The sequence below is a fragment of the Aquila chrysaetos genome, chromosome 15 (assembly GCF_900496995.4).
Source record: "Aquila chrysaetos chrysaetos chromosome 15, bAquChr1.4, whole genome shotgun sequence".
Lineage (NCBI taxonomy): Eukaryota > Metazoa > Chordata > Aves > Accipitriformes > Accipitridae > Aquila > Aquila chrysaetos.
In genome coordinates this window covers 16,075,308-16,090,916 of record NC_044018.1, presented here as the reverse complement: position 1 = coordinate 16,090,916, position 15,609 = coordinate 16,075,308, and the positions used below count along the sequence as shown (strand labels likewise).

General features: G+C 43.9%; 1 protein-coding gene across 1 annotated transcript; it reads right to left on the bottom strand.

The window, feature by feature from the left end:
* Positions 1-166: 166 nt before the first annotated feature.
* Positions 167-15,224, bottom strand: PDIA6 (protein disulfide isomerase family A member 6). Its single transcript, XM_030037284.2, has 13 exons — positions 15,125-15,224; positions 12,113-12,254; positions 10,839-10,896; positions 9,961-10,087; positions 9,349-9,455; positions 7,770-7,903; positions 7,231-7,345; positions 6,150-6,290; positions 4,871-4,955; positions 4,705-4,777; positions 3,467-3,625; positions 1,387-1,483; positions 167-644 (listed from the first exon to the last, which is right to left on the bottom strand). Exons 1-13 carry the CDS (start codon positions 15,156-15,158, stop codon positions 576-578), a joined length of 1,341 nt encoding a protein of 446 aa, XP_029893144.1. The 5' UTR covers positions 15,159-15,224; the 3' UTR covers positions 167-575.
* Positions 15,225-15,609: the final 385 nt, after the last annotated feature.

Here is a 15,609-nt window from a genome sequence, read left to right as displayed (position 1 = left end):
AGGCTTTAGGCCAAACTGTCAAGATCATTCACAGCGAGGGGGTGGTTTAAGATTCCCCTCTGCACCATCCTCTCTATTCTACTGTTCATTTTTCAAAAGTCATCCAAAATTGGATAGCTTTTATCATGTGCACCTTTGTTACTCTATACAAGACTAACACTGTGTGTCAAAAATAATTGTTTTATTCTTTAATTGAAACAGAAGCTGACCAGGTTCCACCTCCATGAAAAAAATATCACATTTAAAAATTGGTTACACTAACAGCCTCCAGTAACACTCAAACAGCACACTATCAACAAAATAAAAACCAAGATGTTCCAAAGAAATATCCATGTTGTCCTCAAAATATTTGTTACACAGAATACAATCAATCAAGTTTACTGGTTATGACAATTCATAGAATTTCTGCAATGTTTTCTTGAGATGTGTACAGTTCACTGCTGCAGTGTATCAGATAGCACAGTGTGTAAGGTGCTACTTCTCCATAAAAAGGCCACTGGAATATCCATCCGATTGTGAACCAGGTTGCAAACTACTGCACAAACTCTCCCAAGAAAAGAAGTTTCCTGAAGATCTCACAGCTCATCTTTATCCCAGTCATCCAGATCCACATCGCTGAGATCAATATCATCTTCAACTGGAAGCTGTGAAAAAGGGAAGGTTTCAAGCACACATTTAGAAATGCTTAACACCAGGACATCACTAACTTTGAAAGACGCTTACTTCATCCTGAGAGTAAAGCTCCCTCCTGTCATCTCTTTCATGAAATCTCAAATTTATTAAGCACAGGACAAGTGATCAGAGTTTAGACTAGAAGGTTGTTTTCTACCAATAAAAATGCTCCAGATAAAGGCAAATACAGATAAACTATGTAACAAAACTACTATCATATTCTATATTTTAATTCCATCTGAAGTAGATCAAAGGATTGTAGTAACTTTGTTTTTTACAGCAATGTTGAACCTTAAGAACATACTTAATCACTGCGTTATTTATTACACAGGCTTTATCTTACAAACTTTGACATTAAGACTTTGATGGTAATGTCAGCATACTGCAGAACCAAAGTCTCCACAACATTCGGGTCTTGAATGCGTACACTACCACCTCCTTTACTCAGCATAGGTAATAACACATTTCAGCCTCAAGGGATTCAACTTTCAGATTACATCCTAACAGCTAGGCAGGAGTACCTGTCCACAACATCAGATGATAAATCTGGTGTTTGGTCTGGTGGCAGGATTTAGATAATGGGAAACCGTCAACACAACTTGCCACAATCTTTGAAGAACAAGATTTTTCACACTGCCAGTTCTTAGTTACTCTATCCAGTCACTTCTGAACCTAGCAAATCATCAGCACTTTTAGAGACGGAGCACCTCTTACCTCACCATCTTTGCCATCCCAAGGTTCAACTGAATGAATTTTAGGGAAAGCTCCACCACCCACTGGTGCTGTAGAGCCACGACCAACAGATAGTTCCCTGAGAAAAAACAAGTTAAAGTTAAATTTAAGAAGTTTCTCCAGTCTCCATCCACCTGGAACCGCACCTGCTTCACATAAAAGGAAGTAAACTTTGAGATCTCATCTCTTGAAGCAAATCTAAACTGTCCGGAAGCAAAAGCTTTTCCAATTGAGAAGCAGAAAGTGATAGAGCCCTTAAAGCAGCATTGCAGATTTACAACTGGATCCAAAGAGACAAACTATGTGAGCTACACTATTTTGTACTTCAGCAGTGTAACAATCATGGATAAATACAGCCCCTTTAACAGTATGTTGTTTACCACTTAAGGCAACTCCAAAAGGAGTCTGTAATTCTAGTTTTGAAAGTCACCTGCAACTGTTAACTTGAAATTACTAGTGATTTTTTTAGTGGAGACTAAGCCTCCACAGGTTACAATGGGTATGAGGTATTTGAGACACTCCATCTTGCACTTGCTATTTAGGCTTGCTCAAAAAGCCTAACATTAAAATCCTGAAGAGCTAATCCCTTTGCATTCTTTCAAAAGCAAATAAGACTGCATCAGCATTCCTCCTTAGATGGAGTCTAGAATTTTTACGCTCATCTCAGTGCCAATTTCCTTACTTTTGGTCAACACTGTTGAGACTGCCTATTAAGATTACAAAAGCTGCACACAGCAAGCTGAGTTAACAGCCAGCTACATTGACTATGATTGTACTGCTTTCTTTAGGCAGCACAGCTGCACTGAAGTGTCAAGTAAGAGGTTGTTCTAGCAAGTATTGCTGTGTAGTAAGACAATACCAAACCAATTACCTAATGCAACATAAGCTGTTATGTTGGCTGTTGTGTCCTGGAAGCACCATCCACCCTTACCAGGAAAGGCCTCACTAAGATGGATTTTGTAGACTAAGGGAATTTGCCATGTCTGAGAAGGGCAGACATTTCTCTCACATGCATTAGTACAGACTGCCTGGTATTACTCTTCTTGCATCTGAATCCTAAATTTTAGCTGATGCTCTGAGAACATTCCCTTTTTGGCATTAAGAAGAAAGTCTGATCACTTACACAGGTAAGAGAATATAGCACTGTTTCCATTAACCCAGCAGGAACAGGGTTGAATTAATGTGCGGCTTATGGCAAGGTGGCAAAGAGACTGTTGTACTTGCTTTTGCAATTCTGACTGTCCTCTGCCATTCTCCAAGCAAGGACATAGAAATAACACTGCTAATGTAAGCTCTCAAAGGGTCTTACATACCTTATGGCAGCTGGTGTTTTATCCAGAAGCAGAGTTCCCACTTCACTTTGACCATGCTTAAGTAACAGTTTAAGTTTAGCTGCTCTGTTTCAGTGCTGCTGCCACCTTCTATGCTCCTGTCCATTTCTTTTCCCCATTCAATTTTTCTCAGCACTGGCTCTTGCCCAACTACGCAAGAGGCAGTTTCGGGGAACTTGAGCTGAGCAGAGAGCTATTGACTTTTTGGATGGATTGCTTCAGCTCTCCCGATTAGCTTAGTGGATGCCAGGGGAATGGGGAAGGGGAGGGTGGGAGGGGGAAGACAGGAATAGATGAACCAGAAAGGTGAAGAGCAACATACAGAACCTCAACAGCACCCATTTAGATTCCCAAACTGGGAACTTCCCAATTACTAATAAGAGTGCACCACTTGAATTAATTAGTATTGATTACCAAGTCCCATTAACTTCTTGAGCTACCAGAGAACCAGAATTTTTCAAGATCAAAGCTCACTTCTGTTTTCAAAAGTTGGGCTAAAACTACCATTTAAGTCTAAATGACCAGCTACTTAATTCTGTCCACCACAAAAAGGTAACGACTGCTTTAGTAGTTGCAATCCCCACTGAAATCATTCCCTTAATCCAGTGAATGCTCATCCTCTTAATTCTCTTATCTGTGCAAGTCTTGTCTAATCCAGGAGAGCCTGATTTTGGTCTAAACAGTCTCAGCCCCAGTTACAGAAACATTTAAGTCACTTAAAGATTTCATACCTGAGAAACTCATTAATCCCTTGCTCACTGAACGATCCTTTCAGAAGGGCAAATTTCATCTTCCGAGCATTAACAGCTGCCATTGCTGGATAACCAAAGCCTCCAATCCCCAGAGAGCTCTCAAGATCTGACTGAGCACCTGCTTCTGTCCACAGCCACCTTGAGGAAAAGATAAAATAGAAAATGAATAATTAGGATAGGCACTACAATCACTTTGAAGTTGCACATATCCTGCAACTCTGCAGAGTTCAAGCTGGGCTCTGAACTGCCCTTGACAATGTCAACTGTTACTGAAGTCAGCATGGACTAGAGGGTCCCAATCTTGAACCATGTAACAGAAGAAAGCCCCTCCTCAACAACACCTCTAGGCCAACTCCATGCTCACAGCCACTGAAAGCTGGATCAGAACAGCCGTGAAAGACAGTCCAGGGAGAGCTGTGTTACCAATCTGAACGAATTACACTTCAGCCTATACTAAGCAAGGTTTAAAATGGCTCAAGTCACAGATCTAAACATGACAAAGTACTGCCCAAAGCACACTGTAGAGGATTTCTGGCCAAAGACTGAAAGACCACTATTTCACTCAGTATTAGTGCCTCACTGGTCAGGTCTCAGTTCCTCCAATGCTTAACAAGTCCCCTGAAAGACCTCTGGAATCAGCCAATCTCAGCATTTTCCCCCAGGCTTTCATGTCATTTCACGCCCTTTTCACAGCAGTCAGTGTGTCAGAACAACTCTCACTTCCCAGAGAAGGCCCACAGATCCTAACCTCTATTTGAGAGGAGGAGAAAAGGCAAAACCTGCTTTCCTGCTTCTCTAAGAGCACAAAACTTGCTAATGAAACTGCAGTTTACTTTTTTTTTTTTTGTTAATTCAGCAGTCATACCAGCAGACTTACCCACCAGCAAAAGACTCTAAAAGAAACTGGGTAAATACTACCCTAAAATATTTTAGCATTCAGAACAAGAGTAAAAGATGCTTAACCTGATCTCATTAATGCTTAGATATCACTTGTAAATGCAGGATTTGAGAGGTGGATGAAAAGAAAAAAAAATCAGCAGTTTATTCTAAAGCCACAGCATCCCCTCCCACACTATAGTTAGTGGAATACCAACATATACCATCCTGAACAAGGAACAGCTCTTACCTGCAGATGAATGACTCATACAAATTCCATCCTGTTATCTCTAAAAACACTCACATCTTTTCCAAGAGGACCAGTCTACAATGACACTTACCCCCACATTTTCTTTTTGTATTTTTCAGCCATTTTTAGCATGACATCAAGGTAAGAATTCCTCCCTGAAGCTCCTGTTTGTTAGACAGAATTGGACAAGTTAAAAACCACAACTTAATGCTTCAAGTGCCAAATTCATACAGAAGTCTGCTTGCTTGTATGTCTACCTGTGTCAAGAATATGAGGCAGGACAGAAATGATGCAGAGCTGATGAGCATCACAGGTACTCTTCAGAACATCTTCATTAATTATCTAGAAGAAAGCCACAGAAAGTCAGTGAGAGTAAGACTTGGTTACCCAGCTGTGACCACACTTCCCTCCAACAGCCTATCAACTCCACCCTACAAGGTAATAAGCACTGAAGCAACTTGACACAAAAGCTTACAAGCCTCTCCTACTTCACTGATCCCCCAACACAAGACTGATTACAAAGAGTTCACAGGATCTTCTGTTGAGACTTGCAGCAACAGGAAATAAGCAGTACCAAATGAGGCTTACAGAGAGCATGGCAAGTTGTCACTTCTTGCTCCAAATCCCCGTCCTTGGACCAGGGCTGGAAACAGCACACCCATACCTATGCATATGCCTATAGGTTTCACTCATGGTGCTGCTAGCATAAGGAGAGCCAGCAGGGTGCAGCATTTGCTGAAGATGAGGACATTTCATCAACATTAACAGAGCAATACCATTTTTGTGTGATCTACCTTAAAAAGGAATCAACCCATTTATCTACATCAGTGGTCCCCAAATTTTGATTGTGCACCCCTATCAGTAAAAAAAATTTCTAAGCAAGCAGCCCTGATATATGTATTTTAATTATATACATGTACATTGTACTAACATATACATTATAAAGCATACAGAAAATAGACTTTTAAAAGGATAACAAGGATGAAATAAACACTTTAAAATATCTTTAAGTTTATTAATGGTACAAATTTTTTTTTTCCTGCACCCCAATAGGTTGTCTTGCATGCACCCCACTTTGGAGACAACTGATCACCATTTCAAATCTACCAACATCAAGCTGAAACTGGAAGTCTCCGTACAGAGGGTGGAATTTTTTGGCCAACAAGCAAGATTAGTCATCATGCATCTCATAATGGATGGCTTACAAGTGACAAAACCCTGCCCTCTTGTAAAAAAAAAAAAAAGGCGTGGCAAAACCCAACATTTTGACTCTTCCTCAAGAGAGGATTCAGACACTCTGGCACCATTCTGTCAGTGCCTTCAATGTATCAATTCTGATAATCTTTCAGTCAACAACAAATTCACAGTAAAAAAATAACAGAAAGCTGAGTGATCAGTCTTGTCATCCTTGACCTGCTGCAAAACAGTGTGCAAGCAGCATATTTAGGCTGTTTTTACAGTTGATACAGTCCTGTAAAAACTGCTGCAAAGGATATGACAGAAAAGCACTTTGAAAAAAAATGATGTAGAGGGTACCTCCAGGAGCTCAGGTGGTGGTGCATTATCAGAAAACAGATCCAGAGCACGAGCAATGATATCAGATCTAGTTCTCCCACCATCATAATCAACAGGGTCTTCTCCTTTCTGGAAGATTTTAATAGTGGGAAATCCACGAATCTGAAAGACAAGTTTAAGCCATCAGCTCAAATAAATCTGAATATTTATGATGGAAGTTATCTGCTACACTGATGTGTTCTAGATTAAGAGAAAGGGAAGAGAGATCTACATGAATCCAGTCTCACAGCAGGTTATAACTGAACCTGAACAATTTTGTAGCTTCCTACTTGTGCAACAATTCAAAACAAATGTTAACACACACTGAAACACTGTTTTAAGTTTTAGGCCTGATGAATCAGCAATGGTGTCACTTCAATTTAGACAGACCAAGCACTGCAGGTTTAAGTGCCATGAGGACTATCTTAACTCTTTGTATTTCTTAGACATTAGTTTCCCAATTTATCTGTAGGGAAACAGCACTGTGGCTACATGGCAACAAGTGGATCTTAAGCTCCCTCTGCTACATTTCGAGTAAAACTTGTTCAGTGTTTATGCTGACTGCCAGCCACGTACACTTAAAAGGTAAACTAAGCAGCGCACTAAGTTCCCTGTACTGTATTAAAAATTCAAGAGTATCAGTTCACTTTGGGCACACATCATAGCTGATCTGGGCAGCTAATATTGTTGGAGTGATCCCTGATAACTGGCTCCAACATGTACAGGTACATGTGGGGGTTCTGAAGATGCTCAGCCAGCACAAACAGTCTGAAAGAAGAGATCTCTCACCTTAGATGATAAAGGCATACAAGATCTTACAGAAATGAACAGCCTTCTTCAGCATCATCCAGATTTATTCCTTTCTTCTCACTCCATTTACTTATATTGTTACTGACATTCAGGAATGAATTATTTGTGGAAAAATGGTATGTGTCACTTAACATTATTTTTAGCACAAAACATTTAAGAGGTAGCAGATTAAGGAACAGTTCAGTAAGCATTAAAGGGAAATCTGACATGCTAGAGATGGAAAGGAAATTGTAACCACTGCAGAGACATTTACCCCATATCGGCCTGCCAGCATCTGGTTGACTGTTGCATCTACTGCAGCCAGCTTTACTTTTCCCTTTGTTTGCTCTTTCACCTCAGTGGCAGCAGCTGCCCATTCTGGTTCCAGGCTGAAAAACAAAGAGTACAAGTGCTCTAAGCTCTCTTAGAGCTAGCAAAAGTATACCACGTTCCACCATTCTGTAGCATACTCCACTCAGGGGAAAAAAAATAAAGTCTCTGCACAGAATGACAGCTAGGAGGGTTATTCCAAATGAGACTGAAGTCCTGCCACTGAAGAAATGAAAAGGTTAATAAAACTTCTGGATCTTATTTACACTGGTAACTGGGAATTTTACTGCTAAGGAGGAATGCAGCCAGAGCACCACTGAGGTGCCCTGAGCAGGAAAAGCCCACACGTTTTTGTTAAAACACCTTACAGAAAACCCCACTTCTGATATACCAGAGATGCAAGGTCTCTTTTAGGGGATTAACGGTATCGCACAAAACTAAGCACTAATGGGAAATGAATTGTCAAAGAAAAAACTCATTTACTTTTTGCAGTGCCCACACCATGGGGCATAAAACTCCACCATCCACACATCGTCACTGTTTATGACGTTCTTATCAAAGCTGTCATCGGTCAGCTCAATCACATCCTTCTTATCTCCACCTCCGCTCTCTCGGCTCTGTAAGAAGCAAACAGACCCTCACGTAAGATGTAACCAAAATTGGTTTCCCACACAAGCCCTCTCCTGTGTGTCGTGTCGTACAAAATGGTCTTTATTTGAATGATACACAAAAAAGGCAGTGTTAGGTCATACAACTTTCCCATTTTAGAACTGACAATACACACAGCCTACTCCCAGAGCACTTTCAAGAAACAGCAAGTGAACCTTCTCAAAAAAAAAAAAAAAAAGAGAAATCAAGTCAAACTGACTAACAAGATGTGGGAACTCTTCCCCAGTTCCTCATGCTCTGATCTGTCCAAGAACAAAGTGCTCTCTAAGACCCCACCACCCCGCTGTGCCCTGGTTTCCAGGCAAAACAAACGTGTGAGTACAATACACACTACAGGGTATAGTCCACCTAGGTCTTTTATCTGGCCAGCCTGAGGATGTTAGAGTATACTTGCTCCATGATTTAGAAACAGTAGTAGGAGCCAGAAGCTTTTCAATTTACCTTCAGGGAGAAATCCAGCAAGCCAACATCAGAAGAACACTACCAAATTAGAAAAAACTCACCCATCTAGCTTAGACTAGGACTAGACAAATGGTACTTAAACCAGTTGGAGAATGGGGCTCACAGAGACCTCAAAGTTCAAAGGGAGATGCACCTGGGTAAGAATAACCCCATGCACCAGTACACACTGGGGACTGACTAGCTGGAAAACAGCTTTTCAGAGAGGGATCTGGGGGTCCTGGTGGACAAGCTGAGCATAAGCCAGCACTGTACCCCTGTGGCAAAGGCACCCCACAGTCTCCTGAGCTGCACTAGGCCAGCAGGTCTGGGGAGGTGAACTTGCTCTCTGCTCAGCACTGTGTGAAACACCTGGAGTGCTGTGTCTACTTCTGGGCTCCCCAGTATAAGAACCATGCACACACTGGAGCAAGTCCAGCCAAGGGTAAAAGCTGATTCAGGGCTTTAAGCATCTGACATATGACAAGAGGTTGAGAAAGCTGGGATTGCTCAGCTGGGAAGAGAAGGCTCAGCATGGATCCTATCCAGGTATATAAATACCCAAATGGAAGGGAGTAAAGAAAACAAAGGCAGACTCTTTTCTGCAATGCCCAGTGTCAGGACAAAAAGGGCTTAAGTTGAAATACAGGAATTTAAATTAAACATAAGAGAAAACTTTTCTACTGTGAGGGTGGTCAAACACTGGAACAGGTTGCCCAAAGAGTGCGGTCCATGTGGAGTCTCAGTCCTTGGAGATACTCACAACTTGATGGGACACAGCCCTGAGCAATCCGCTCTAGTTGACCCGGCACTGGGCAGGAGGGCTGGACTAGACAACCTCCAGAGGTCCCTTCCAACTTCACCTATTCTGTGAACTGAGTCAGGAGCACAAGCTCCAATCTCCTGTACAGGACAGTCTCCAGTTGAAAACAAACACACACATTCCCTCAAATACCTGTTTCCCAGAACTATATCCTCCACTTCTGCCACTAAGACGGTCTTTCACCAGGGACCGAAGAGCACTTAGAGCAGCATCGACAATAGCATCACTTGTCCTGCCACCTGCAACGCAGCAAAATGAGTGATTAAAGCATCAAAAGGCCAGTTTAAGGTAGGCCTCTGACTTAATTACAAACTTAATATTCCTTCACCCTGAGGATTTTTCAGGAAAAGCAGGACTGGGCTATGAGTGATATAGTAGTAGTGGTGGGACATCACTGACTTAAACACAAGCAGCAGGATTGACTTCACTCCACTTTTCAACTACTCACCTTATCTGATGGGGGGGGGGGGGGTGACTCTGGCAAGCTCCCAGTAAACAGGAAGAAAGGAATAATTCTTTGGATCTGCCTGTCAACCTCCACCAACTACAAACTGCAGGTGGGACTGTTAGTGCATGGTACAACATGCACAATTTGGTCAAACAAGTCCCACCCATCTGCCTCTCAGTTACTATAAGCACTAGACAGGAAGGAAACACCACACAAGACAGCATTAACAGCCACCATAATTACTGTATTCAGGGAAGTTTTTAGGCATGCAACACGTGAAAGAGCACCACATTTACCCTGATAATCCTCTGCTTTGTTTTTGTTGGCTCCAAATATCTTGATAGTCGGAAACCCTCTGACTCCATACTGTCCACCCAAGGACTGATGTTTATCTGCATCTACTGCACCTACTTTCACTACACCCTGTGGAAATAAAAACCAAAAACTAAGACAAGACTTCTACAGTGATTTAACATTGTATACTCTGTGCGTGCTGGAGAGAAAAAGAGTTATTAGGAGGGTAAGAAAACAGTCACCATAAGAGGCGTTATCCCCCCAAAAGCATTAAACTACAGAACACCATATATGTCCCTTTCTTTCTTCATCCTGACAAACAAAACTTTAAATTCTTTGGGGTTTTTTTTAGTTGGGTTTTGTTTGGTTGGTTTGGGATTTTTTGTTTTTCTGTTTTTATTATTTTTAAGAAGGGAAATATATTTTACATAGGCAAGAGTTTAGCAAATCACTACATGACCAAGTTTTCTGCAATTAAAGAAATACTCATCACCAACAGCTTACAAAGCTGTTTTTAACTATTCAGTTCATGCTGTTCAGAGGCAGGTGACAGAACAGCGAGGAAGAAAAGAGAAACATGCTATTTTGGGGGATGGCTGGGTTCTAATGTCCTCTGGTGCTGTTAAAAGCAGCCCTGAAAAACAGTAACAGGAATTCACAGGGACAGAACTGACTTGCTTCCTGTACAATTCAATGGCTTCTTTTAAAAAAGAAAAAACCCACGAAAATCCTGACTTTAAGTGCCTCTGACTGGACAAGTACCATTAAAGTGATATAGTTTTGGGGACCAAACCCCACCTCCATGTTCCCAAGCCAGATGACAAACAGCCAAATTCTCCTCAATCCACTGCCACAAGCACATTTCAAAGGTTAAACTTACTTTTAATGCTGTTGCTGCTTTCTTCCACTCAGGGGTTAGTCTTTGACAATGACCACACCTTTAAAAAAAACAAACCAAAACCAACAGTAATTGTCATTCAGATCTGACAACTATTTCACAAAGTAGAGTGGTCTTGTTGGGTTTGCAATTACAGAACAGTCACTCACAGCAAACCGTGGGAGACTTAAGATCTACTCATGAGGAGGGGAAGAGGCTATGCCACAACATCACATCATCACTCAGACTTCTGAAGAGAAACCTCTATGTGTATTACATAAGTGCATACATACACACACACAAAAAAAAAGCTAACTGGCTTTACTAACACAGAGGCAAATGTGCACACCAAAATCCAGATATGCACGCTAGTCTGCTTGTTGCAAGCTAAAATGGACCTGTGATGAGGCCTGAAAAAATTATTCTAGAAGTAACTTCTTAACTAGCAAGAATTTGTGGCACAACATTTCCTGGAGGTGTCTGGGGGAAGAGACCAACAGCTAATCGGCAACTAGCATATAATCACAGCATCACAAGTCTGTAGAGAAAGAGGAGCTGCTCATTTACTTATACCAGTTCTACACTATTACCATCGTTCAACAGAGCATTCTGTTGCCTGTAAAACTGCAACAACACTAGAAGAAGCACAGCAAACTTTCCCCTAAACCTCTCAGTCCAGAGTCAGTCTGTTGCAATCAATGAAAGGCGCCTTTCTACAGAACGTGGAGCTTTGGATGGCAATAGCACAGAGGATTTGTGCAAAGATGGAATATACATCACCAGAATTTACGTGGAAGAGATTCCACACACTGGGCATGAGCAGGATGGGAGATAGAGGTGCTAAATTAATGCACAAAGCCAGTATTTTTCAATGGAAATGGGAAATTCTAAGTGCAAATTCAGATCTGTGCTTTCACATCAGAATCAGGTTCAGAAAGAGAGAAGCGAGGAGCCTTCTCACTTACTTATTGATCCACTAACCACTTTGATCAGTCATTTTTAATACTAATTTCAGTAGAGAAATTGAAGTAGTAAAATGGCATACAAGCTTTTGTTATTAGACCCTACTTGCCAACTTGAAACCAATTCCTGCCTTTTTCCCCTCTTGACGATATTTAAAATAGGAATCCCAACTACAGCTATTTGGCTAGTCACGAGGCCATCAAACTGATAACTGTACTGCCAACAACTGAATGAAACCCTGGACTGATCAGCAGCAGATTCCTATGCTGCTCCTCCATGATAAGAGCAAATAAGTACGCAGCTGTAATTCTTACCATGGGGCGTAGAACTCCACGAGCCACAGACTCTCACTCTGAATGACCTCCTTGTTGAAGTTAGTTGGTGTTAGCTCTATCACATCATCACTGGCTGAATATAAACAGTTAACTGCCAGGAATAACGTACAGCTCACTGTGCCTAGAAAAAAAAGCAAAGCAGTCAGCATTCCTGCAGAACATTTATGATTCTCCTGTTGCCATGGCTAAATCACCTCCCCACTGCCTGCAAATCAGCGGCGGGGGTGAAATCAGGGAAAGGGATTCCAGTTTGGCTGGAAAAAAAAGGAACTTAAGGCAAGATATACGCTTTCCCTCCTCACTTAAATCCTGATTCCACAGGATCATGTAATATATTCTCTGTGCCTAAAGCTAGCTGGAATTATGCCACCCCTGCTATGGCCCTCCAGACAGTCTTTTGTCAAAGCTGCTACCCTAAATACTACTGGTACGAAACCAGCAGAACTTCCACAGGGATCCCCATGATAAGCTACGTTTTCTTTCAGTTCTTTCTCACAGAAACTCCTAAACCAACTGTCCGCACCTCTTGCACAGCAGGCACTCAAACACATCTTTTATAGGATCACATAATGCAGGGCTGTCCCAACTAGTCTTAATACAGTTACGGTGATTTTAGGACCAGCACTTGATGCGCTGGTAGCGTAAGGAGCTCCTTCATTCTTGGTCATAAGGATCTTGGTCTACCAGTAATTCATCTCTCTAGCAACAGACTGGAGAACAACAGCTAAATCTCTCTGGTTCACAACTCCAGCACTCTTAGAATGCTAAAAAAAAAAGTTATCATTAAAAGGTACAAGGAAATTGCTTTCTCTTAAGTCGACTTCATACTTCTGATCACTTCGGGATCTTATTATTGCTTGCGACTTTGCACATAAAACCTCGTAATCCTTCCTTCTACCTAGTCAGAGAGCTTGAGAGATGACTCGATGAAAGATGACAAGCATCTCTGTAACAAAATTCACATAGCAAAAGACTTTTCCTAATCCACCAAAGACCGGAGGAAGTAAGAGCTCAGACACTGCAGTTAGAACTAGACAAAAAACAATTAGCTTTGCTGCAAGCGGTTAATAACTTGCATGGTAAGCTGCACATTCTCTCTCAAGACTGAATGTGAGAGGAAGATACAGTTCAGTGATGCAGAAACCCTACAGCACACGGTACACAGACTGCACAGCATCACCTACACTTTACCAGTCCTGCTCAAGAAAAGCCAGTTTCATTACACCTATTCTGTAGGTGAGAGAAGCTGACAAATAACATCTTCCAGGTTACTCTGCCAGAGATCAGGACTGAATTGCCACACTGCAACACTCCCCCTCCTAATGGCTTCTTCTAGCCCTAGGACCCAAGCCTTTTCTTTTGGCGTGATCCCAGTTGGTTTCCACCACCAGATTCACACATTAGATTGGCTCTCTCCCTTCAGTATGCCCCCACACAAACAGCACTGATCAACCAACTTCCAAGGCGATCTGTGGCTGTCACAGCATGTTACAGTGACCTGCAGTAGCAGCTGCCGCTGGGGTAGAGTAAAAAAACAAGGATGGAAAAAACTACTTGAACGCTACAGTCATTCTCAAGAGAGAAACCCTTTTCTAGATGGAAAGAGAGCATTAAATCGAAATCAGCACATTATGGCATCACCTAAAGAGATCTCTGGCAGAATACATTCAGAAGCTGAACAGAGTTCAGTGAATCAGCCATTTCTGTCACTTCAAATAGAAAAGTTCTAGCTTATGCAAAAACACCTGCTAAAGAGAACTCATGAAAGAAAGCACGTGGTGAAACTCACCTAGTCACGCATCACTGCATTTTTGTTTAAGCTACTACTCATAAACTGGTAGCATAACTTTCCTTTCTATAGTGAAATTTTCAAGATTTAATTCATCTTTAGCAAATAAAACACTCATTTTCCTACAAGCATCTAAGCCAGGAAAATGCAAATCTGTCCTTGACATTAAAGCAAAAAAAAAAAATCTCAGATAATCTGATTCTGAAAGTTGTTTTCTAAGGTAAGCAAATTAGATAGACAGGAGCACGGTTAAACCAACTAAGGCAGCTCCATGCTGGTATTGCTGGTCCCCATCGAAAAGCCGAATTGTAACTCCGAAGATTTGTTAAAAAAAGCTTTTGCCACCGGATGATGATTCTGTGAATTTCCTCCTTAAAATACCCACCCCTTCTGCAGCAGAGCTCGGTGTGCTGAAGTTCACCCGTCCCTGCACTTCTGTGCTCGGTGAGCGAGAGCCTTCCCCGTTCGGCCCCGTGCAGTGTTAGCTGCACCTTCGGTATTTCTATAAAGGGGTCCGCGGGGGACTACTTAACAGGTTTACCGATTTATTCGGCACAGAAGACCCAGCAGCAGGGGGAGGGGAAGAGGAAGTACAGTTCCCCACGGACTCCTCCCTTTGTCTTCAGTCATTACTTTCTGACTGCCCTTACAGCACTAGATCCCAGGCCAGGGCAGCCGGGCAAGTAAAACATCACCATTAACTGCAAATCAAAGCGGTTCGATTTTTTTTTTTTTTAATTAGGGTGAGAGATAAGCACCATTTTCTTTTTTGTTGTTGTTGTTCCTGGAATCTTTAGGCCGTCTACCCGCGCTCCGGTTACCCACCGAGTAACCGGGGGCAGCGCGGCCCCCCCCCCCGCCCCGGGGTCACAGCGGCTCGGACCGGCAACGGCCGAGAGGCGGCTGCAGGCGCTGCCCCCCACTCCACGAGCCGCCCGCCAGCCACCCCGGAGCGCGGCCCGCACGGCCGAGAGCCCTCGCCCCATCCCCGAGCGGGAGACGGGCGCACGGCGGCTCCCAGCCCCTCCCCAGCGGCCGGACGGCCGCCCGCTCCCTCAGCCCGGCGCCCAGCTCCCTCCCGCCGCGACGGGCCGGGCCCACACCGGAAAGCCAGGATGAAGGGGGACGAGGGAAGCCGTGGCCGGCCCGCCGCCCCCTCACGCCGCCCGGACAGGCCCGGTCCCGGTCCCCTCAGCTCCTACCCCACCAGAGACGGCCCGCAGCGCACGCCCCCATGGCTGCCCCTCACTCCCTCGGCCGCCGCTACTAGAGCCTGTCCGCCCCGCCCCCGGCCCACGCGCCGCGCGTTCCGCGCCGTGGCCGCCGCCCATTGGCGGCGCCGGCGCTCGCGCACTGGCATAGCCAATGGGAGGCGGCCGCGTCAGTCGCTGCTGGGCGCGGGTGGCCGGAGCAGGCTCTGAGGGGCGGAGGAGGAGGGTGGGGCCGGGCCTGGCCTGGCCTGGTCTGGCGGGCCGGGAATGGGGACGGAGCGGGAGCGGGAGCGGGAGCGGGGTCCGGGTCCCGGTCCCGGTCCCGGTCCCGGTCCCGGGGTTGGCCGGGAGCTGCCGAGGGCAGGAGGGTGGCAGAGGTGTGCCTGGTGAGCGCTGCCAGCAGGCTGCCCCGGGCAAAGCGCTCTCAGCCTGCTCCTGGCAGCTTCCCAGGGTCCTGCCGCAGCCACAGTGCCCTC